Raw genomic sequence first — 20,543 nt, forward strand, 5'->3', positions numbered from 1 at the left:
ACACTTCCGACATCTCACTAGAGGCGCACACACGAGCGGTCTGCGACCGTCAGGGCCTCTCTCGCCGCGCGCACGCTACGCTGCCGCTTCGGCTGCTCCGCGCGTGATCGAGAGCGAATGAACCCGATACCTCATGACGTGCGCGTGAGGCTCGCGCGGGGTAACATGTGAAAGGTGACAGATGGTGACAGGAAGGGAGGAAACAGCTAGGTGAGTAGGTGGCGGCGGCGTCATGATCCGGTGGCATCCGCCGCCTCGACGACTTCGGAAAGCGGACGTGGCGCCGTCGGAGCATGAAGGCGCATTGGCGTGGCAGGCGCATCGCCTAGAGCAGCTCCGGCCGCATGGCCACTGGCGATCGCTCGCGGCTCAGGCGCCGTCGCCGCCCCGGCAGGTCCCGGACCCGAGACAATGCGCGGGCCCCCAGTAAAGGAGCCCGAGGCACTGATGCCGGCCAGAGCAACGCCGGACGTGGAGCCCAGCAGCTGGCAGATGTCTGTGGCGCTAGCAGAGGGGCTGACGGCGGCAAACGTGGCGCCGGACGCTGCAGCAGGCGAGCTGGGACTGCGAATGCTGCCAGACGACTGGAGACGCGCGCTCGTGAGGCGCAGCGACGTCGACGAGCTCCTGCCGAGTGTGCCTGAGAAGCGTGATGCGCGGTGTGTCGTGCTGTCGCCGGTCGTTCCGACGATGCTTCGTGCAGTCTTTCGCGACGCTGGCGAAGTCAGCGCGTCTGTGGAAGACGCGGGCCTCTCTGCTGATGCGGATGCTCGAGTGGCGGTGCTTGTGCTGGCCAGCGCTGTCGGCACGGGCTGCGGCGATGCAGGCAGAACGGGCGAGACGGTGCCCGACTTTAGCCACGGCGGCCTCTCCAGCGTCGGCGAGCTCTGTGCCGAGGAAGACGCGGAGACGGTACCGAGCGACGATGACGTGGTGGCGCGGGCGCGCCTCAACACCGCATCGGCGATGGTGCTGCTCGCCTGGGCACCCGGCTCGTTGGGGCCCTCAGACAGGTCATGGCGAGGCAGCGTGGGTGGCTCGGAAGCAACCTGCTCGAAGAGCTCGTACGCGCGCTCGATGCACAAGCGCAGCACAGTGCCGAGGGTGGTGGGACCGGTCGACGCCGAGCCGCGCTTCTCCAGCTGACTCTTGGTCGACGTGTCGCGCGACTGCAGGCCGTCTACGCGGCAGATGGCAATATCGCGAAGCGGATCGCTGCTGCGCACCAGATTGGGCGCCAGCACGGTTGCCAAATTTGCAGCGTCCATCCGGTTGCGGCTTGAGCGGGCGGCGACATCGTGCATCAGCTCGATGACATACCCGAGCAGCAGCAGATTGCACGGCGGCTGCACGGCGGGCAGGATGCGCTGTCTTATGAACTGGAGCGCCTCTTCCTCGGCAGCGAAAGGCGACGGACACGCGCTGATGAGCGGGTACAGCTCCGATGGAAAGATGGGTGGCAGCTCGCGCAGATACGTCTTGAGAAGCGCCGCCGGGAGATGCATGTCTCCGTACCGAGCGAGCACGACGGGATGGCCGCCGTCGTAGGCAGTCTGAGCCGCGCGGAGGAGCACCGACGACGGCGAGCGGCGGAAGATGCCATCAGTGTCGAGGCCCGAGATGCCCTGTCCTGTGGGGCCGACGTCGTGGCGCAGAGCTTCTACGCAGTCCCGCACAACGCGTGGCAGGGTGTCGCGCTCGCCGACAGGGCCCATCAGCTGGTCGAGCGGCACGCCAAAGATGGCTGTCGATCTCTGCTCGCCCTCTTCGGCCGCGTTGCGGGTCTGCAGCCCGTCGGACAGGCTCAGATCGTGCACCAGCACCTCCGGCGGAAGCTCGATCTGCGACAGCGGCACGTGGCTGGCCAGCTCAGACAGGCTGGCACATTGCACAATCTTGCGCGCGAACTTGGGCGAGACGAAGTACGAGCCCTTCGAGACGAACTGCACGAGCGTGCGCGTGAAAAGCGTTGGATGAACGATGTACAGCTTCTTGAGGTTCTTGCGGTATCTGCTCGGCACGCGGATCAGCTCGAGACTAGCCAGGGGACGCGCGTCACTCACTTCCGGTCGATGATGCGGTGCGCCTTCCAGATCCAGCTCCAGGCGGGCCGGTGCTTGCCGCCGGCAGCGAGCAGCACGACCGAGTACTCCGACTCAACATAGAGGCTCAGCGCGGCAAGAAGGCGCTCGAGCAGCGCATCGTAGTCCACGCGGCGCTGATCCGGCAGCGAGGCGACGCTCAGAACGACGAGCGGGCGAAGCCTGACATCGGAACGCGTCTCGTCAGCTCTGGCAAGCATGCGCGAGTAGCGCGGCACTCACTCCCAGTCAAGCCCGGCCTGACTGATGCACAACCGCACGACCTCGTCGATCTTCTCGTGTGCCTCCTTCTCTGCCGTCCACTCGTCGCGCCATACGGTCGCGTCGACTGCGCGCGGCGCTTGCCCAGAAGGCCTCCGCACGCCTTGCGCCTCATCGACATGGTGCATCGGGGCGAACGACGGTCTCTTCGACAGGCGCGACAGGGTCGCATACGCCGGCGTGGGTGCGTCGCCTGCGACAACGGCGGGGCTTGCAGCTTCCGCCAGCTTGGCGGCCAGCTGATCTGTTTGAGGGATCATGTGCGGCGCAACGGCCTGTCTGTCCCTGGCTTCGTGCGGCAGTGCCGTAGCGGTGCCGCTGCCGAAGTGTCCGAGCGCAGCGTCCGAGGTGCTGTCCCTGCTGAACGGGATGGCCGCGCGAGATCGGCGCGGCTGAGTGCCCGAGTGGGAGCGCGTGTCTCGCCGCACGTCGGTTGTCTCAGCCAGATGGGCATGGGCAGACGTCTCTGCATCCTTGTGCGACGCTGTGCTTGCCTCGTCCGCCGCTGCTGAGTCGATCGGCGGTGCGCCGCGCCAGGTGAGGAGGGCGCCCCAGCCGCCCGGTGCCGTGATGGGCCCAGAGACGTCCCGGCGCGACGTGTCCGCCTGCTGGTCTGAGCTCGCTGCGGGATGTGCCTTGGTGCTGCCGGCACTCTGCGCCAGCTCGTCGCTGCGCGGCGCCCCGCGAAAGTACGAGGCGAGCATGCCGAAGCGAGTCGGCGGCGGGGTCGGCCGCGCCGCGGCGGCGGCGGCGCGCAGCGACTCGTCGGCCATGCTGCAGCTGCACAGCCGCCGAAGGAGCGAAGCAGCAGGCTCAGAGGAGCGGAGGAGTGGTGAGGCTTTGTGCCAGGCGGTGGGGCGGGTCGAGGTGGGCGGGAGTGTGAGGGTGGGAGGCAGGCATGCAGCGCGGCGCCAGGGCCGAGCCTTAGCGTTGCTTTCGCGCACGAGCCGCCGTGCTGCCGTTGTGGAAAGGGCGCGACCGCCCCCGTGGGCGCGCTGGCGACTTCCCTCTGCGCGCTCCCGCTCCAGCTGTGCCTCTTGCTCTGCCCGCCGGCGCAGCGGAAACCTCACAGGACACCCTCAATATTCTCCGACTGCACCTCTCGACCCGCTCGGCACTTCAGCCGCTGGTCCCAGCAATGCCGCTCCGCTCAGACCGCCGACACGCGGCACGGAGGACTGCGCGCTTTGCTGGAAGCAGTGTCGCGTCTCGACAATAGCCACACATCACAGAGCACAATGGTCGATGAAGGTGGGGTATAATGGGGGCAGCACTCAGGTGCGCTTGAAGTAGCTCGTCAGCTTGTTGTTCTGCGTCGGCGCAGCGCTGCTTCGCTTGCGCGGGCTCGAGGCGCTCGGGTCCGGCGACGGCCGCTCGCCGATGCCCATGAGCAGCGTGAAGCGCTCCCAGAAGGATGCGGGCATGATGCCGCCGCTGGCCTGTCGATGTCCCCGGGCAAAGCTCAGCGCGCTCGTATGGTCCACTCCCTCCTCTTCGCAGAGGTCCTGCAGGAACGTGGCATCCCTGGAGGCGTACGAGTGCAGCAGCTCGATGAGCGAAGGGTCCTCACCACTGGGAAAGCCGAGTCAGTCGGCAGAGACAAGAGACTACACTGCGAGCGGACTCACCGATCTCTGGCAGCTTTTGCTACACGGCCGCTGAAGTGGACCGGACGCTGGCCGCCATCCGAGGCCGGCGGGTCGGCTGCGTAGCCTACGTTCGCACAGAACACCCCTTCGAGCTTCTTGGCGCCGCGCAGGCTGCCGGCCCAGCGTGTGGCGATGCTGGGATGCACCTGGTAGGGCGTCGAGATGGTGAGGAGGGCGATGCGCCCGTCCTGCATCTTGAGTCAGCACGAAGCCCCGCGAGAGCAGCTCGTGCCACTCGCCTTGGAGAACTTGGGGGCAGTGTGGGAGAAGCGGGCCACCTGCGCTGCCACTTCGCTCCGTGCTTCCATCAGTCCGGCGGCGTGCCTGTTCGCTTGTGGGTCCAGCACATCGGCGGCGCCTGTGCTTGTCAGGAGAGAGAGGTACGCGCTCGAGACGTCGAACCGCGGCGAGCGACGTGCTGGACGAGACTGGGCATCAGCGTGCAGCCGTATGTCTGTGCCGCTGCGTACGCACGCGCATTGATCGCACTGACGATCTCGCCGATGCGCTTGCGGGTGCAGCGCTTCAGCTCTGGCTCGAGGTCCGGCCACGGGGGCGCCCACTTGACCTGCACGCCGAGGTCGCCACACGTGCCGATCAGGGCCAGATAGTCGAGGGCGGCCTGCGCTTCGCTCTCCGTGTGGGCCACAAGCCCGCCAGCGAGCTGGCTTTGCGAGGGCCCAGCTACGGCATCGCTCTCCGCTGCCGTCCAAAGAGGCCGGCATATGCACCACGTCAGGAGCGCCGACGTTGCCACCGGCTCGTACGCGCATGCGTTGAGCATGAGCGCGCCCTTGGGCCCAACTTCGCCGGACGCCAGGTGGTGGTGGTCGATGATGAGACTGCGCACGCGGGGCTCGACGTCGGACATCTCTCGCCGCGCTTGCTCTTCGGGCGCCTCCGAATCGTCCCACTCCCAGCCTCGCTCCGCTGCGACTGTCAAGCCCGGCCCGTGGCGGCTGCCCTGGTCGAGGACGACGATCCAGCGAGCTTGAGAGGCCGCCATTGCCTCGCGCTCTGCCGCGCTTCCGGGGCTGGCACCTCTGCCGACGTGGTGCACCCGGATCGCGGCGTCGGGCACGCCGTACACGCGGAGGAGCGTGCGGTGGAGGATGGCGCCGGCAGACAGGCCGTCGGCGTCCTTGTCGGGCAGCAGCAGGATCGGGCTCGGCCCTGCTGGATCGGCCGCATGGCAGGCCTTGGCGACGGCAGCCATGCGGGCGATAAAGCAGCGCCCCTGCGCCAGCGCCGTTGCTGGCACAGGCCAAGGAAGCGCGTCTGCATCGCCAGCGCCTTCGACGCCCTCGCGAGCTCGCGTGACGGCCATTGGCCGCTTGCCCGCCGCCGTCCCAGCCGCGGCAGGCGCAGCGCTGCCCGACGCCGGACTGCTGCGGCGAGTGCGCTTGCTCGGTGTGCCAGCTGCAGCATCTGCGTCGGGCGGGCTGTGCGTTCGGCCCTGGCGCGCCGGCGGGCCCTGTGGCGCCGGCGAGGTGTGCATGGCTGCGGCGGCGCGCTTTGCGGCGGTGCGGGACACCATGCGGGCCATGCTGCTTGGTGGGTGGTGGTCGCAACAGGCGAGCCACTTGCGGAGGTGGTGCATCCAGACTTCTCGGGTCGCCGCAACGGCCGACGGCTTGCAGCGCTGTCGGCAACGGCGTCTTACGTGAGGGCGAGCGGTGGTCACGCGCCAACGCCGATCAAGGCGCAGGGTCCACACGCGTGCGTCATGCGGCCCTGAGCGGCTGCTCTGCCCAGCTGCGCTGCTGTGCGGGGGAAAGCGCCGCTTGCCGCTTTGATGCCCCATGCAACGGCAGAGACACAGCTCGCAGGCCGAAGCAGCCGCTCGGCAGACGCAGCAGGTGCTGCAGCTGACACAGCCTGAGAAGCTTGAGACGGGCACCGGATGGGCCTCGTGCCCAGCCTCTCACCACCACCACCCCACCTCCAAGCATCCCCAAGCGACATCATGCCAGGCAAGTCTGACGACACCGTCATCGAGGAGTTCAACGAGTATGTGAACATGTCCGTCAAGGAGCTCGAGGCGTGGCTTGAGGTGAGCCGGCTGCAGCGGAGGCGGCCAAGCGCGGCTGGCTGACCCGCACGCGCCGCCAGACGGAGGACTCGCAGGGCGCCGGCTGGGGCGACGGCGATGAGAGCGTAGGACATCAAAGTGGACGAAAGATCGTTGACATCCTTCAGCGTAACCCGAAGAAGGACCCGAGCAAGTACACGGGTGCGTGCCGTGCGCAGCGGGCGTTGCAGCAGCGGCTGACACTGCGGCGCTCCAGACGAGGACCTGGCCCACATGCGCAAGGTCGCCTCGTACTGCAAGCGCCACCTGGCCCGTGAGTGCCTATCGGGTCTTGGGACGCCTTGCGTCTGCTGACATGCCCTGCCGGCGCCCAGAGGAGTCGCAGCTCAAGGACAAGAAGAGCGAGGCCGAGCTGCGCGAGACGAAGAGCTTCAAGAGCCTCGCCAACTGGGGCCACGACATGACAAAGTGATGGCATGTGCGGCAGACAGGGAGGCATGGAGGAAATCAACTGCGTGCACAGAGCACGGGTGACTGGGATAACCCTGCGAGAAGAGCCCGGCAGAGCTTGCAGCGCCGTGCCGGAACCGCACACGCGCCGCGGCTTTGTGAGCCGGGCCGTGAGGCGCTGTAGACCACAGCATGAGGCGGATGGCTTGCGGGTGAGAGCATGCAGAAGACAAAGGCGTGAGCATGTCTGCGGTGCGCAGCCAGGGTCCGTGCGCAGGCGGACCGCGAGGTGCGTCTGAAGAGGCGCCGGGCTGGCAAAGCGGTGCTGGGCGCGGATGCGCTCGCTGGCGAATGCCGCCATGCCGCGGCCGGCTCCCTCGCGACCTCCTGCATCCCGCCTCCAGCCGTCTCCGTGCGACGCATCTCCTCCAACGCCCAGACGCTGCCTGCCCTCTCCTCTGCATCTCCAGCATGCTGCGTCTGCGCCTGTGTGCCGTCGGCCTCGTGGCGTCTGGCCTCGCCTCAGGTGCGTGCGCCGAGCAGCGAGGGCCAGGACGCCGTGCTGACCTCGCCGCGGTGCAGGCCTGGCGCTCGCGTTCCCGCTGCTCGTCAACCCGCACTTCGCCTCGGCGCAGGGCGACGCCGTCATGCCCGCCGCCGCGAGCGCAAACCTCAACCTTGCGCAGCGCCTGACGCTCTGGAATCGGGCCTACGGTCTCGGCCATTATGTCCCCGTATTTGCTGTATCAGCAGCTTGTGCGCTGGCTGGCGCCGGACAGCACGCCGCAGTGCCGCTGCGGCGCTGGCTGCTCGGCGCCAGCGTGCTGCACGTGTCGATCATCCCCTTCACGCTGCTCTGCATCATGCCCGTCAACATGCGCCTGGCCGAGCTGCGCATCGCGGCCAACAAGGGCGAGGAGGTCCAGGCGCCCGAGGTCGAGTCGCTTTTCAAAAAGTGGGTGCATAACTCCACGCGGAGAGAGAGGGGGAGAGAGAGAGAAAGAGAGAAGCTGCGGCGCGATCAAAGTCCTGATCTGCTCGACTTCCTCGCAGGTGGGCTGCGCTGCACAACGTGCGCGTCGCCGTCTCGATTGCGGCGTTCTCGACGGCCGTCGGGAGCGTCGTCGTGGGAACGCCGGCGTGGTAGGCAGCCGCCGTCGGGCGCAATGGGAGTGCATTTGCGATCGCATGGCGGAGCTCTGAGCGGTGTTCTTGCCCGTGTGCTCCCTGAAGGCCGTGCTGCTTGCTGCTGCGGCGAGGACGCAGCTTATCGCTGCCGCTGCATCAGCGACGCGGTGTTGCAGCAGCTCGCGATCGAGGTCGCCGGTACCGCAGCGCAGGCTGGGATGCGAGATGCGTGGTGCTCCGCCAGATGCAAAGCTCCGCCGGCTCGCGCAGATCTGCCAAGACCTGGCGCTGCAAGCATGAAGCCTCCGCACCCCTCGCACAGCAAGCGATGGTGTTGCTCTGGGCGAGGGCGAACGTTGGGTGCGAGCTCCGCCTTCTAGCGCGCCTCGGCGCTGCGGCCGGCGGCAGCAGCTGGCCGCACAGCGCGCCCGCGCGTGACGTCAGGCGCCGTGCGAACGCGGGGCCGCGCCTTTCCTTCTCGCCCCCATCCCTCCTCCGTCGGCGTACTCTCCCGGACGCCCTCTCTGCCGGCTCTTGGCTTGCATTAGCCTCAGGCACGCGCTCCGCTATCACCTTGTCCACGTCTGCATCCTCGGGAGCGGCCATGCACGGTGCCGTCGCAGGCGCAGCAGCGCCCAGCGTTGCCCGCACGTCCCGGGCCGCGTCACAGAGCAGCACGCCCGTGCCAGCCGCAAGCCAGGCCCGCACAAGCACATCACTGACTGAGAGGCAGGGGTACAAATAGCCGGTGCCTTCGCTCGCTCTCGTTGCGCCCACCGTCGTCCTTCACAGCCGCCTCCGCTCCGCCATGCGCTTCTCCGCCTCTGCTCTCCTCGTCGCGCTCGCCTGCCTGTCGCACGCCGCCGCCTCGCCGGTGCTGGCCGAGCAGCGCGACGAGTCTGCGGCCCTCTCCAAGCGCGCGCTCGACCCCAACGACCCCAAGTACAGCTTCGAGTGGCGCGAGGACCGCTCGAACCCGGCACGCTGCGCCCACTTCCCGCCCGGCGAGTTCAAGGCCTTCGACTTTGGTGACTGCACGGCGCAGCTGTCGATGCTGCGCGACCGCCGCAGCGTCATCTACAACTGGGCCTTCGACGCCATCTACGCCGACGGATCTCGGTAAGCACAGACCAGTCGGCGACGCGGCCGCACAGGGCTGACGCACCGCTCTCCCAGCGTCGAGCACGAGCCCATCCGCGACTTCGGCCGCCTGGCCGTCAGCGACCCGGACTACACGACGAGCGGCGGCCAGAACTACCGCACCACGCAGGTCGAGGGGTGAGTTCTGCTCGAGCGATCGCCGGTGTGCTGCCCGAGCTCACCCACTCGACGCCGCCGCAGCGACTACATCTCGGTCCACGAGTTCACCAACGTGTGCCGCAACGGCGCCGCACCCGTCAGCTGGCAGTTCTACATCGTCAAGCCGTCGGGCATCCAGTGCGCAAACAACGGCCAGAACTGGTTCAAGTCGCGGCAGATTGCCGTCACGCGCGGCGTCTCGCGCCCCGCCCAGGCGCGCATCACGGCGGCGCGCCGCACCAACGACGCCGGCGACTACGAGCTGAGCTGGGCCGCCGTGTCGGGCGCAGCCTCGTACAGCGTCATCCTCCAGACATACACCGGCGGTGCAGGCGAGACGAGCTACTACACGACCATCCGCGGCCGCCGCGTGCAGGTGAGTCGAGCTCGCGCGCACACCTCCGACGCGTCGCTCACCCACCCCTGCGCCCCGTCAGGCGCCCAGCACGTCGGTCACCGTCTCCACCGGCACACGGCAGGTCGGCCGCTCGCGCTTCTTCGTCGTCAACGTCGTCAACGCGCAGGGCGTCTGGTCGTTCACTCCCAGCGTCAACAACTACGAGGGCAAGTGGTGACCGTGCGCTCTCTACACCCAGGTGGCGCCGGCTGTGCCAGGAGAGGGGACCGGTCCGGAGACGGGATGCTGCATCCTGCTTGTGAACGAAACGCAATGCATGATCTAACGAGCGATGGCGTGTGTCTTGTCTGCGGGCGGCTGTGTCGTGCGCCAGTGCGAGTGCGTCAGGCTATCGTCTCATCCGTCGTCTGGGTGACGGGTCAGCTTCTGCGCCCAGTGCGACCAACTATGCCTGCGTCCGCTGACGCGCCCTCGTACCGGCAGACACTCTCCTGATCATCTATCGCACCTCACTGCCAGCGGTGCGGCGGGTGGGCAGACACCTATAGACAAGTTCTGCGGGCATCCGAGCGCATGGGAGAGACCTCTACAGGCATCGATGCGCAGTGCTGGCGCGTATCTACCCGGTTGCAGCGCGCGACGGCGCGGCACACGCCGAAAACGCATGCACGGGCTCTTGCGGCACAAAATGAACACGCGCCTAATGCCGCCGCGCGCGCCGATTCAGCGAGCTTTTCTGCAGCAGCGCGCCAGACCTGCGCGCGCCTAGTTGTCACGCGTTGTCATGGTGCACAAGCCTCGAACAGCCTCGCGAGACAGCCTGAGAGAGAGATCACACGCATGCTCCTGCGCATGAGAAGCACGGACTGCACTCACAGCGTGAACGCCAGAGAGCGGCCCGTGTCTCACGGTCAACTTTGCGAGGCCTCGACAGATGCGCACGATGTCTTCATGCTGTGGGCGCACAGGCGCCTACGCAGGCCACCACGCCGCTCCAGACCGCCCCTTCGGGCGCATTGGAGGGCGCGTGGAGCATGCTACACGGCCCGCCACATGTGAGAGACGCCGGCCAAGAGGCCAGAGAGCTTGGAGTGTGCTTGACCACTGCTGTTCAAGCCTGAGAGACGCAACGTCGTGACCTTCCCAGGTGCTCGAGCGAAGGCAAGGCGTCAAGCTCGTCTGTGCTACGGCGACGCAATGAAGCACTGGCGCGAGAAGCGGAGAGTCCAGAGCGCAGGCAGTAGCTGCAGCCAGACATAGGTGCGTTGCGGGCTGCAGGAGAGCAGCGAGACGCCTGCCACGCGTAGCCCAGCAGCAGCAGAGGCGCGGCGCGCGCGAGGCCGTGCAGGTCCCGCGCGGCGCGAGATCACGTGCTTTGTTGTGCCGGCGCGTTCGGCGTTGTCGGCCGCGTCGGGCCGCGCGCCGCCCCCCCCCCCCCATTTGCCTTGCACTCGCCGCCGTCACCTGCTCACTTCCGCACCACCACCACCCGCTGCGCCCGCCTGTGCTCTGCGGAATGCAGCTGTCGGGCCAAGTCCTCACCGTGATATGCATCTGCAGCCGTGCTTCTGGCGGCTCGGCGTTGGGGCTCCTCGTGGTCGCACCGTCTGCGAGTATCTGGTCTCAGCCCCCGCAGCTGACAGCTGTCGCAAGCGTTCCTCGGGTGCCAACGTCTGGCGAGCGTGAGATGGGAGGTACAGATGGGAGATGGGATGTGCTCTCTCTGCTCCTGACATAGCGTGCTGGGACGCACTGGCGACCCATGGTCAACAGTCTCGAGGGCATGGTCAACAGTCTCGAGGGAGCATGACCTGCCGCGAGTCGGGCAAGCACGCGGCACAGACTGAAGGGCACTGAGCTCAGCTCTGCTCAGCGGCTCGTACTCAGACTGTCTCCGTCCTTCGCCCGACCAGCAACTGCGCCTGGGAGATGATTCTGATGCCAAAAGTACCATCTCGTGGCCCCCTGGCGGCGACAGCTTGCGCGAACGAGGGATCACGGCGATGCTGGGTCGACTGCGCGCCACATCCGCGAGCGCGCCGTGCCTCTCTCTGCAGAACCTCGGACGCGCACCGGCACCCGGGCCTGGCCGCGTGAGTGCCCTCGAGTTAACACCGCGCACCGGCCATGGATAAGCGACTGGAGTGGAACCTGCAGCGAGACGTGGCGGCTCAGGTGTGGCTGTGACGACCAGATGGGGGGTGATGTGGCGGTGCAGCGGGCGCAGCGGCGCGCGGTGCGTCATGTGTTCCCACGCGGCGCTGTCAGTCTGGGCGCGCGGACCACCTGCACGCAGCGCGCGTGGTGAGGCTGTGCGGGGCTGCGAAGCCCGTGTGCTGAGCTAGCTGTGCTCGCCTTGGCGCCGCTCGCCTCATAAGCCGCGCGCTCGGCACCCACCGCCGCCCGACCCACCACCACATCCTCTTCGCACAACAGCCCGCCATGTCCAACCCCTACGCAAACGGCGCACCTCAAGTCCCGTACGGCGCCCCGCCCGGCCCGCCGCCGCAGCACGGCGGCCAGCAGTGGGCGCCGCCGCCCGGCCCGCCTGGCCAGGGCTATGCGCCGCCGCCGGGCGCGCCGCCGACGGGCTTCCACAGCGGCTACCCGCAACAGGGCTACCCTCAGCCGCCGCCGCAGGGCTACCCTCAGCAGCCGCCGCAAGGGTACCCGCAGCAGCCGCAGCAGGGCTACGGCGCGCCGCCCGGCAACCCATACGGCGCACCAGCACCGAACCCGTACGGCGCACCAGCAGCGAACCCATACGGCGCACCCGCACCCAACCCGTATGGCGCGCCGCAAGCGCACGCAGCGCCAGCGCACGCCCCGCCCCCCATGCAGGTCGCGCCTCAGGCTCCGCCGCACGCCTTTGGCCAGGGCGGCTACACCTACAACGGCCTGCCGATCCCGCCGCCGCCCGGCGCGCCGCCTGCTGCCGCGGGCGGGAACCCGGCGACGATGGCGACCGTCGAGCAGATCCGCAAGGCGACCAAGGGCTTCGGCACCGACGAGAAGTCGCTGATTGCGTGAGTCCAACGCCTCAGAGGGCGGTCATGCGCAGCGGCTCGCTCGCTCGGCATCCGCGGAGCTGCAAGGAGAGCGCTCCGCTCTGTCCAGTCTGCACGCTGCGCACCCAGCCTCTCCCATCCCTTGTCGTCTTGCGATTTCGTCATACTGACTACCTCATCACAGCGCGCTTGCCCCGCTCGACGCCTTCGCAGCCGATGCTGTCGAGAAGCAGTTCCGCATGACAGTGGGGAAGGACCTCATCAAGGTGATCGAGAAGGAGGTGAGTCAGTCACGGCGCAAGCACCGCGCGTACAGCCTGACGTCGTTGCTTCAGACGTCTGGCTACTTCGAGTACGCGCTGCGGCTCAAGGCTCTTGGCCCCGTCGGCGGCGACGTGTGGCTCCTGCACCGCGCTTGCGACGGGCTCGGCACGCACGAGGACCTGCTCAACGAGCTGCTGCTGCTGCGCACCAACAACGACATCTACATTCTCAAGCAGGCCTACCGCGCCGTGTACGGCAAGGATCTCGTGCAGGTCGTTGACGGCGAGCTCAGCATGGTGCGTGTGCTTTCAGCTGCGACACGGAGCCGCAGCTCACGCGCTTCCCACACGCAGAAGACGAAGCGGCTCTTCACCATGGCGCTCGGCGGCGCGCGGCAGGAGGATGCGGCGCCCGTCGACTCGGCGCAGGTCTCGGCCGATGTCAAGGCCCTCAAGTCGGCTGCACGCGGCGCCGGCACAGACGAGATCGCCATCTGCTCCATCCTCGTGTCGCGCTCCACGCCGCACCTGCAGGCCATTGCACGCGCGTACGGCAGCAACGGCCTCAGCAAGATGGTCGAGAGCGAGTTCTCGGGCCACATGAAGGACGCGCTGCTGTACATTGCCAACGGCGTGGAGAAGGACGGCTGGGGCGTCGAGCGCGACGCACGGCTGATCGAGGCGTCGATGGCCGGCATGGGCACGAAGGACGAGCGGCTCGCGTACCGCCTCGTGAGTAGATGCTTCTGCTGCCACACCGCTCGAGCTTGACCTGACCGCGCTGTGCCCAGATCCGTGCATCGTGGAACGTGCAGCGCTTTGCCCACATCAAGCAGGTATACGCCGGCAGCGTGCACAAGAAGGGCCTGCGCAGCCGTGTGGACGGCGAGACGAGCGGCGACTTTGGGCGCATGCTGCTGGCCATCGTCGGCCAGTAGTGATGCCTCTGCCCTGTACATATGCTTCCTGCTCCGCTCGATACCGCCCCTGCGCCACGTGCGCCTGCTGCGCCCGCATACCTCTTCCTTGCTGTGCCTGTCCTGCTCGCTGCTCTGCAAATGCATTCCTTTGACAGCACCTGCGGGGTTGTGTCAGATGTCTTGTCTCGTGTGCCTGCGATGGCGAAGAGAACGGCCATGCGCTGCAGCGCAGCGGAGACGCGGCGCCCCACACAGATCGAGAGAAATAATTGATATAGCAGGGGCGCACAAGCGCGGGGACAGGTCACGGGCAGAGAGGCAGGCTTGCGCTCCGGGGGATGGGGATGCAGGACACGGGGCGAAGAGGCGCAGCAGACAGCCAGAAGCAGCGTCTAGTCGCCGCGCGGCAGCGGCAGCACGGGCAGGAACTTGATGCCTTCCTCCGCCAGTAGCACGCTCGTGGCGCTGTAGAAGAGCGACACGCCGACAACGATGAAGAGGGCGCCGGCAGCCGTCTGCAGGCTCTCGCGCGGGAAGTCCTTGAAGGCGGCGCCGAGGAGGAAGAGCGCAATGACGATGAGCAGGGCTGAGAACGAGACGGGCGCTGCCGTCTTGAAGCTCGACACGAAGACCGCAAAGACGGGCACGAAGGCGACGAGGAAGACGACTTGCAGCGCCTGGGGCAAGCATGTGTGAGTGCGCGATCGGAGGCGGGCTCGGGCCGGCAGACGTACCTGGTAGAGGGCAATGGTGCCCGGCGCAACGCCGCCCGCCTCCTCGACATACGTAGCTGCGCGCAAGGGTTGCGTCAGACGCTGTGCAGGCCTGTGCTATCTCATGTCGCTCACCCTGAATACCCGTCCACGGCAGGAAGATGAGGCTGACGCCGCCGACGAGGCCTCCGAGCGAGCCGGCGGCCGTGGTGAGGAACGTGTTGCCCTCGACGAAGGAGAAGACCATGGCCGTGAGCACGCCGACGCCGCCGAGCGGTAGGCCTGGAGAGCAAGACGGTCAGTCATATGCGAGCCTGCGGCGCCGGGCGACGCACCGATGTTGAGGAAGATCTGCGGGTTGCGCAGGCCGCGCACTTCGACAAAGACGAGGCCGAGGATGAGCAGCGAGGCGCCGATGCCGATGGCAAAGAGCGGGAAGGGGTTGGCGATGCGGCGGTGGTACGTGGGCAGGCCCGGCTGGCCGCTGTCCTGCTCGTGGCCGCCCTGCGTGTAGACCTTGGTAAGGCGCTGCCCGCCGGTCATGACGTGCTCGGGCGCGTGCGGGTCGGCCTCGAGGCCCATCTGCTGCTTGAGGGTGCGCGACATGGTGGAGCTTGCGGCGGGGGTGAGGGTGCTTGGGAGGTGGTGGTGGAGAGGAGCGAGAGCGCCAGACGTCGACGAGCAAGGCGGGCGGTGCAGCGGGCAGCCCAACGCCGTGCTGGGGCTGGCCGTCGACTCTCCACTCGCGGCAGCGTCATGACGGGCGCTGCCTGCTCCGCATCCGCCGTGCAGCGCCTGTGCTGCGTTAGTGGCAGCCATCGCGCATGCCCGAGGCAGCATCTGCACTGCTGGTGCTGCGCTGCTGCACCGCCGGTCCAGGGGCCTGCGCGAGGGGAGCGGCGCGACGTCGCGGCGGCCCACGGCGCACCAACGCTGCCGCGCTGCACCAACCCCGCATCGCGCTGCGGCTGCTGCGTCTCGCCGCTGCGTTGATGCTGGCGGCACATGCGGCGGGCGGATGTGCCGATGGCGATTTGCCCTCGGCAGCGGCAGCAAGTCACCGCAACGCCGCTGCAGCGCCGACATGCTGCTGCTGCCATGCATGCCTCCACCCCCGCGCTCCTGCACCGCCAGTCGAGTGGACGCTGCGCACCTCCTTAGACTCGCCTCTCGGATCGCATGTCACCTGAAGGCTGCGGCCGTGTATCTGTGCCTTCGACCCTATCCGCCTCTGCTGCTGCGTGTCCGGAGGCATCGTGCCGCAAGCCGGTGCGGCACAACGAGAGCCTGCGCTGTAGCGCTGAAGGGACGCGGCTGTGCGAGCGCCGTCGTATCCGCCATGCCTCGCTGACCTTCTGGCGCCAGCACGTCCTCCTGCTCGCTCGGCCGATCGCTAGCGCAGCGCTACCCCACATTTGGGCTGGTGCGAGAAGGGCGCAGGACGGCACCAGATCGTCTGACGATGCTGCCCTTGGCCGTGCAGGCAGGCAGCATGCCGCCCCCGCAGCCGGCATGCGGCATCGCACGGTCACGCAGCTGCAGACGTTGCGCCGTCCGAGCCGCCATCCCCGCGCCGCCGGCTCGCGCAGCGCGCCGCGGCATCTCAGAGGAAGGGAGGGCCAACACGCACGCACTCGCGCCAACGTGCGGCCATATGCCGTCGCCCACGACCTCCTCGCTGCACCGGCTCGCTGCCGCTCTGACGTGCAGCTGCGACAGGCGCAATAAGCACAAGCGCCGCTCTCTGACCCGTGTCGCCTGCAGCTGACGGCAGAGGGCGGCCAGTGCAGACGTGGCGCGGCCAGCAGCATTCTGATTGCAGCGTCTGAGGTGACGACGGCGCTCGCTCGGCTCCCAAGCTCTCCTTCGTGCTTGCTCCCGCCGCAGCCGATTGGTGCCTCGGCCAGGCATGCGAGATGCGGCAACGACATGTCATGCGAGCTGCGTCTCGTTTGCGCACGCGCAGGCGTCATGCTTGCAGCTTAGCGCGTCCGACAGATCGGCGAATCCGCACGCCGCTCGAGGAGGAGGGAGGTGAGGGTGAGCCGTGTGCGGCACAGCGCCTTACCCCGCGTTGCAGCCGCAGATTCAGAGTCCGCCGGCCGCCGACCCGCGGCATCGACGGCGAGACGCCGCTGCCGCTGCGCTCTGCCGGCGCGGCGAGGGTCGACCGCAGCGAGCGAGGTGGAGGGGGCGCAACAAGCCGCCGAGGGGTTGCGATGGAGGCAGAGCGGCCGTTCCCCCGCATCTGCCTCGGGCATGGCGGCAGCGGCCGCGCTACTGCACGCCTGGCGCTGCAGCTGGTGCTGGCTCGTGGGCTTGGTCGGCGCCTTGCTTTTGTCGAGGGTGCTCCTGCGCAGCCGCGGCCAGCAGCAGCGAGCTACCCCGCACCCCGCATGCGAGCACGGCGGAATCGCAGCCTCCAGCGCCAGCATCAGTGGAGAGGCCAGCAGGTTGGAGCAGCAGCAGAGCGTCACCCGCAAGCGTCACTCACTCGGGACCGCCAGGCAGCAGCGCATGGCGTTGTACGCCGGCTGTGACGGGCAGAGGCCCCCGTAAGGGCAGAGGCGCCCGGTGTCCGTCAGCCCGCCGCACCGCTCGCTGCCCTTCTCACCACAACCACCATCTCGCCCTTCTCCTCAAGCCTGTCCACCCACACCTCCAGCCCAGCAATGTCGGTCGTCAACCAGCACCAGCACGACCCGGAGCACGGCGCCGAGAAGGCGCAGGGCGCCGGGCAGTTCCAGGGCGGACAGCAGGTTGGCCGCGGTGAGTCGGGCGCCGCCAACGACGAGAGCGCACACGCAGCATGCTGAGACGCTCCCCGGCAGCCGTCACGCCCGGCGGCCACATTGTCAACGACGACCTCGTGGCCATTGGCGCCTCGCACCGCAAGCTTGCCAACCCGCTGCCGATGGTGAGCCGACGGCCTCCAGCGCCCCTCCGAGGCGCACGCTGACATGCATCTTGCCAGGGCGCCATGTCCTTCGCGACCACGACGCTCGTACTCTCGCTCTACAACATCCGCGTCGACGGCATCACCGTGCCCAACGCCGTCCTCACCTTCTCGCTCTTCTACGGCGGCACCGTGCAGTACCTCGCCGGCCTGCTCGAGTTCTGCTCCGGCAACACTTTGGGCGCGACGATCTTCGTCTGCTACGGCTGCTTCTGGTGGGGCTTCAGCATGATCTTCATTCCGGTGCGTGCTGCGCTCGCTGTGCCTCCGCATTCTTATTCGCTTACCCGCCCGCCCGCAGTTCTTCGGCGAGATGGGCACGTACGACGGCGTGCCCGGCGTGTACAGCATGACTGGCTCGGCCGCCGCCGAGGCAGAGAGCGCCATCGGCCTCTTCCTCTTCGTCTGGCTCGGCATCACGCTCATCGTCACCATCGGCGCCGCCCGCTCCTCCATCACGCTCATTGTGCTGCTCGTGCTGCTCGACATTACGTTTGCGCTGCTCGGCTCCTTCTACTACACCGGCAACGTCAAGCTCGAGACGGCCGGCGGCGCATTTGGCATTGGTGAGTTACGTTCGAAGGCTTAATTGAGCTACTGCTGACGCTGTGTGCCTGCGCAGCGACGGCTCTGGTCGCGTACTACCTTGCCTTCGGCTCGCTGCTCACGCCAACAATCTGTGCGTGCCTCCTGCTGCGTCCACACAGCGCTTCACCCGCTCACGCCTCCTTCTCCAGCGTACTTCACGCTTCCGCTTGGCTCCGTGGCGGTCAAGGACTAGGCTGGCTGCTCCATATTTACCCCGTCTGCGCGCCCGCGTGCCTGCTCCCTCTCCGGATCGCTCTAGTCCTGCCGCGTGTACACTTGCGTCTCTTTCTCTGCAGCCCAGCAGCGGGCAATGCATGACTACTACTGCCACGCAGGGCCGGTGCTGTGCTGTATAGGCTGTCCTTGATGCGCTCGGTAGGACGTGCGCTGCGGAGTGGAGATGAGGCCGGCGGCGCACGGAGCAGCATCATGTGTCGCGTTTCGCGTTGCGCCAAGGGGCGCGGCCGCGCCGCCGCGCGCCGCCGCGGCCGCAGCAGACGGAGAGCGGCTGCACATGGGGCGCGCGCCGCTTGCGCAGCCACGGCGCGGCGCGCACAGCTGTGCTTCACACACTCATCACCCTCTCCACTGCTGGCTGCCTATACCTCGCTTGTCCTGCGTACACTGCATACCGCAATGGCGCCTCCGCTCTCGTACGACGAGAAGCTCGCACGCGCAGCGGCGCACCGCGAGGCCGGCAACGCGGCGTTTGTGGGCGGCAGTGCCCAGGGCGCCCTCAAGGAGTACTGGTGTGCGCTGCTGGTGAGTGACGAGGGCGTGCTGTTGCCTCGAGCATTGCTTCAGGCAGCGACGGGTCCGAGTCGCCGTCGACAGACTCAGCTGCGCGCTTGCTGGTAGGCGCAGCTGTGCACTGGCTCGCCTCTACAGAGAGAAAAGTGTCGCAGCGCAGCTCTCACGCACTCGTGATCGTTCGGCCCTCGATGGAAGGGCGGGAGTCTTCATCGACGAACCGACCCACGAGCTTGTGTAATACCGTGGCCGCGCTTCAATCGTCGACACAAGCTGCCCAGCTGAGCTCCCGCTGCCTATTCTCCACCAGGCGCTGCAAGGCATCACAGCGGCTTCCTTGTCCCAGTTCCTGGGCCCGAGTGCAGCACAGATCGAAAAGACCGAGGGCGCAGAGGACGTGGTGACTGGTGCGACATGCCCACGGCCTGCACTCTGACAGATCCGTTTGTGGCTGACGCTGAGGCTTGCTGAATCAGAGGACAAGAAGCAGCTGTCGCTAGTGCAGAGCAACGTGAGTGCAGCGTTGCGTCGCATGCGCGCGGACTGTCGCTTACGAGTCCGTGCAGATGGCAGCTTGCTATCTCCAGGTATCTACATCGCTTCAGAGTCCTCCAGACGGCACGCTGACCAGCTCTCACAGCTCAAGAAGCCCTCGCGCGCTCTCGAGCTCTCCACCGATGCGCTAAAGTCGAACCCGAACAACGCCAAGGCCTCGTTCCGCCGTGCCAAGGCCTTCCGCGAGCTCGGACGCTCCAGAGAAGCGCTCGCGGTGCTCAGAGAACTCGAGGCGCGCTTGCAGGATCCGGAAGTGGCGCGCGAGCGTGAGCGTGTGGAGAAGGAGGTCAAGGAGAAGGAGAAGGAGGGCATGAAGGGCTTCAAGGGCCTCTTTGCGAAGTAATCCATCGGTCACGCCGACGAGATGCGTGCTGCCGAGCCTCGCCAAAGGCCGAGTGGCACGCGACAAGCTGCGCATGCCTGCCCTGTAGCGGTAAGATGTGAAGCGCCAGGCTCAGACAGACACAGCGGTGACGAAGCGGCGACAGGCTTCATCGCGGTCTGTGTGAACCACGTAGCGTGATCCACACGCAGAGCACCATTCGTGCTCGCAGAGATGCCCCGTCACAGCCTCATGTATCCTGCAGGTGCATTGCTAAAGCCTCGGCGGCGTCTCCGGCGCCGGCTCTTCGAACATGCCGCCGCCCGCCACCACGTCCGGCTGCCCTGCCGCCAGCAACTGCTGGTCCAGGTCCTCCACGCCCTCCTCACGCTGCATCGCCCGGAAGCGCGCCTCCTCGAGCGCGATGCGCCGCTCGTTCAGCACGAACTTGATGCGCGCCATCGTCTTGCGCAGCTGTGAGCGAGAGCGGGCAACGCATGGTCAGCGAAGGGGCCCGGGGCAGGACAGGGCACGAAGTGGCAGATGACGAGACGGCGCTTCAGTACCGTGCGCATCAGCGGCGAGCGATACGCTCGCACATGCGGAGTCACTGCGTCTGCTGCGTCCGATGCCCGGCGGATGGGTAGCAGGCTTACCTTGCGATTCCGGAAGCCGAGGCTCGAGTTGTTCATGCGCGCCAGCGCCCGCGCGCCCGTCCAGCGCAGCTCCTCAAAGCTCGTGGCCAGCACGTTGCGCTCGACGAGGCAGAGGTACCAGAGCTGGTGCAGCTCAAACGAGCTCTTGGTGCGCAGCTCGGGCGTCGCCCACGAACGGCTGGCGCGCTCCTTCTCGAGGTCCGCCTTGCTCAGCACGGCGGGCAGCTGCACGTCCGTCGCGGCCTTGGAGGCGTTGCGCGGCGCGCCGGGGGCGTTGGACGGATGCAGCGGGTGCGACGACTCGAGGCGCACGGGCGCGGTGTGGAAGAAGGCGAGCAGCGGGTGCCGCGGGTAGGCGGCGGCCCACTCGGCAGACGTGCGCGGCACCTCGGTGCGCGCCAGCGCCTGCGACACCGGCATCGTCGCCTGCGGCGCGGGCGCCTGCCGCTGCACAGCGCTGCTGTGGAGCGACCGGGAGAGCCCGGCGAGCGGTGTGCGCGCAAAGGTGGGCCGGAGAAGCGACATGATGGTGG

At 67.7% G+C, this 20,543-nt stretch overlaps 10 protein-coding genes across 10 annotated transcripts; 6 read left to right on the forward strand and 4 right to left on the reverse strand.

The window, feature by feature from the left end:
- Positions 1-116: 116 nt before the first annotated feature.
- Positions 117-3,249, reverse strand: FA09DRAFT_315958 (RhoGAP-domain-containing protein). Its single transcript, XM_025740827.1, has 3 exons — positions 2,325-3,249; positions 2,064-2,264; positions 117-2,010 (listed from the first exon to the last, which is right to left on the reverse strand). The coding sequence occupies exons 1-3, from the start codon at positions 3,134-3,136 to the stop codon at positions 231-233; spliced, it is 2,793 nt and encodes a 930-aa protein (XP_025599850.1). The 5' UTR covers positions 3,137-3,249; the 3' UTR covers positions 117-230.
- Positions 3,250-3,603: 354 nt separating this feature from the next.
- FA09DRAFT_328379 (hypothetical protein) lies at positions 3,604-5,310 on the reverse strand. Its single transcript, XM_025741747.1, has 4 exons — positions 4,487-5,310; positions 4,252-4,430; positions 3,992-4,200; positions 3,604-3,935 (listed from the first exon to the last, which is right to left on the reverse strand). The coding sequence occupies exons 1-4, from the start codon at positions 5,226-5,228 to the stop codon at positions 3,638-3,640; spliced, it is 1,428 nt and encodes a 475-aa protein (XP_025599851.1). The 5' UTR covers positions 5,229-5,310; the 3' UTR covers positions 3,604-3,637.
- A 644-nt stretch (positions 5,311-5,954) lies between these two features.
- FA09DRAFT_328380 (hypothetical protein) lies at positions 5,955-6,737 on the forward strand. Its single transcript, XM_025741748.1, has 4 exons — positions 5,955-6,065; positions 6,125-6,245; positions 6,301-6,357; positions 6,419-6,737. The coding sequence occupies exons 1-4, from the start codon at positions 5,979-5,981 to the stop codon at positions 6,514-6,516; spliced, it is 363 nt and encodes a 120-aa protein (XP_025599852.1). The 5' UTR covers positions 5,955-5,978; the 3' UTR covers positions 6,517-6,737.
- A 213-nt stretch (positions 6,738-6,950) lies between these two features.
- FA09DRAFT_328381 (DUF1772-domain-containing protein) lies at positions 6,951-7,667 on the forward strand. The gene is made up of 3 exons (XM_025741749.1): positions 6,951-7,020; positions 7,077-7,449; positions 7,548-7,667. The coding sequence occupies exons 1-3, from the start codon at positions 6,966-6,968 to the stop codon at positions 7,639-7,641; spliced, it is 522 nt and encodes a 173-aa protein (XP_025599853.1). The 5' UTR covers positions 6,951-6,965; the 3' UTR covers positions 7,642-7,667.
- Positions 7,668-8,129: 462 nt separating this feature from the next.
- FA09DRAFT_211911 (hypothetical protein) lies at positions 8,130-9,611 on the forward strand. Its single transcript, XM_025739492.1, has 4 exons — positions 8,130-8,741; positions 8,799-8,900; positions 8,964-9,297; positions 9,359-9,611. Exons 1-4 carry the CDS (start codon positions 8,431-8,433, stop codon positions 9,494-9,496), a joined length of 885 nt encoding a protein of 294 aa, XP_025599854.1. The 5' UTR covers positions 8,130-8,430; the 3' UTR covers positions 9,497-9,611.
- A 2,094-nt stretch (positions 9,612-11,705) lies between these two features.
- On the forward strand, positions 11,706-13,488 carry FA09DRAFT_345302 (Annexin; the record flags this gene model as incomplete). Its single annotated transcript, XM_025744688.1, has 4 exons — positions 11,706-12,305; positions 12,472-12,847; positions 12,905-13,282; positions 13,342-13,488. The coding sequence occupies exons 1-4, from the start codon at positions 11,722-11,724 to the stop codon at positions 13,486-13,488; spliced, it is 1,485 nt and encodes a 494-aa protein (XP_025599855.1). The 5' UTR covers positions 11,706-11,721.
- A 238-nt stretch (positions 13,489-13,726) lies between these two features.
- Positions 13,727-14,844, reverse strand: FA09DRAFT_328384 (hypothetical protein). The gene is made up of 4 exons (XM_025741750.1): positions 14,519-14,844; positions 14,319-14,465; positions 14,205-14,260; positions 13,727-14,147 (listed from the first exon to the last, which is right to left on the reverse strand). Exons 1-4 carry the CDS (start codon positions 14,787-14,789, stop codon positions 13,863-13,865), a joined length of 759 nt encoding a protein of 252 aa, XP_025599856.1. The 5' UTR covers positions 14,790-14,844; the 3' UTR covers positions 13,727-13,862.
- Positions 14,845-16,777: 1,933 nt separating this feature from the next.
- Positions 16,778-18,055, forward strand: FA09DRAFT_328385 (hypothetical protein). Its single transcript, XM_025741751.1, has 6 exons — positions 16,778-16,952; positions 17,015-17,100; positions 17,158-17,382; positions 17,441-17,705; positions 17,762-17,818; positions 17,877-18,055. Exons 1-6 carry the CDS (start codon positions 16,856-16,858, stop codon positions 17,918-17,920), a joined length of 774 nt encoding a protein of 257 aa, XP_025599857.1. The 5' UTR covers positions 16,778-16,855; the 3' UTR covers positions 17,921-18,055.
- A 308-nt stretch (positions 18,056-18,363) lies between these two features.
- FA09DRAFT_359016 (hypothetical protein) lies at positions 18,364-19,637 on the forward strand (the record flags this gene model as incomplete). Its single annotated transcript, XM_025745041.1, has 5 exons — positions 18,364-18,489; positions 18,788-18,884; positions 18,954-18,988; positions 19,044-19,064; positions 19,118-19,637. The coding sequence occupies 5 exons, from the start codon at positions 18,364-18,366 to the stop codon at positions 19,373-19,375; spliced, it is 537 nt and encodes a 178-aa protein (XP_025599858.1). The 3' UTR covers positions 19,376-19,637.
- Positions 19,638-19,730: 93 nt separating this feature from the next.
- Positions 19,731-20,540, reverse strand: FA09DRAFT_328387 (hypothetical protein). Its single transcript, XM_025741752.1, has one exon. It carries the CDS (start codon positions 20,533-20,535, stop codon positions 19,792-19,794), a length of 744 nt encoding a protein of 247 aa, XP_025599859.1. The 5' UTR covers positions 20,536-20,540; the 3' UTR covers positions 19,731-19,791.
- Between the last annotated feature and the right edge of the window lie 3 nt (positions 20,541-20,543).

The sequence above is a fragment of the Tilletiopsis washingtonensis genome, assembly GCF_003144115.1.
Source record: "Tilletiopsis washingtonensis strain MCA 4186 unplaced genomic scaffold FA09scaffold_5, whole genome shotgun sequence".
NCBI classification, from domain to species: domain Eukaryota; kingdom Fungi; phylum Basidiomycota; class Exobasidiomycetes; order Entylomatales; genus Tilletiopsis; species Tilletiopsis washingtonensis.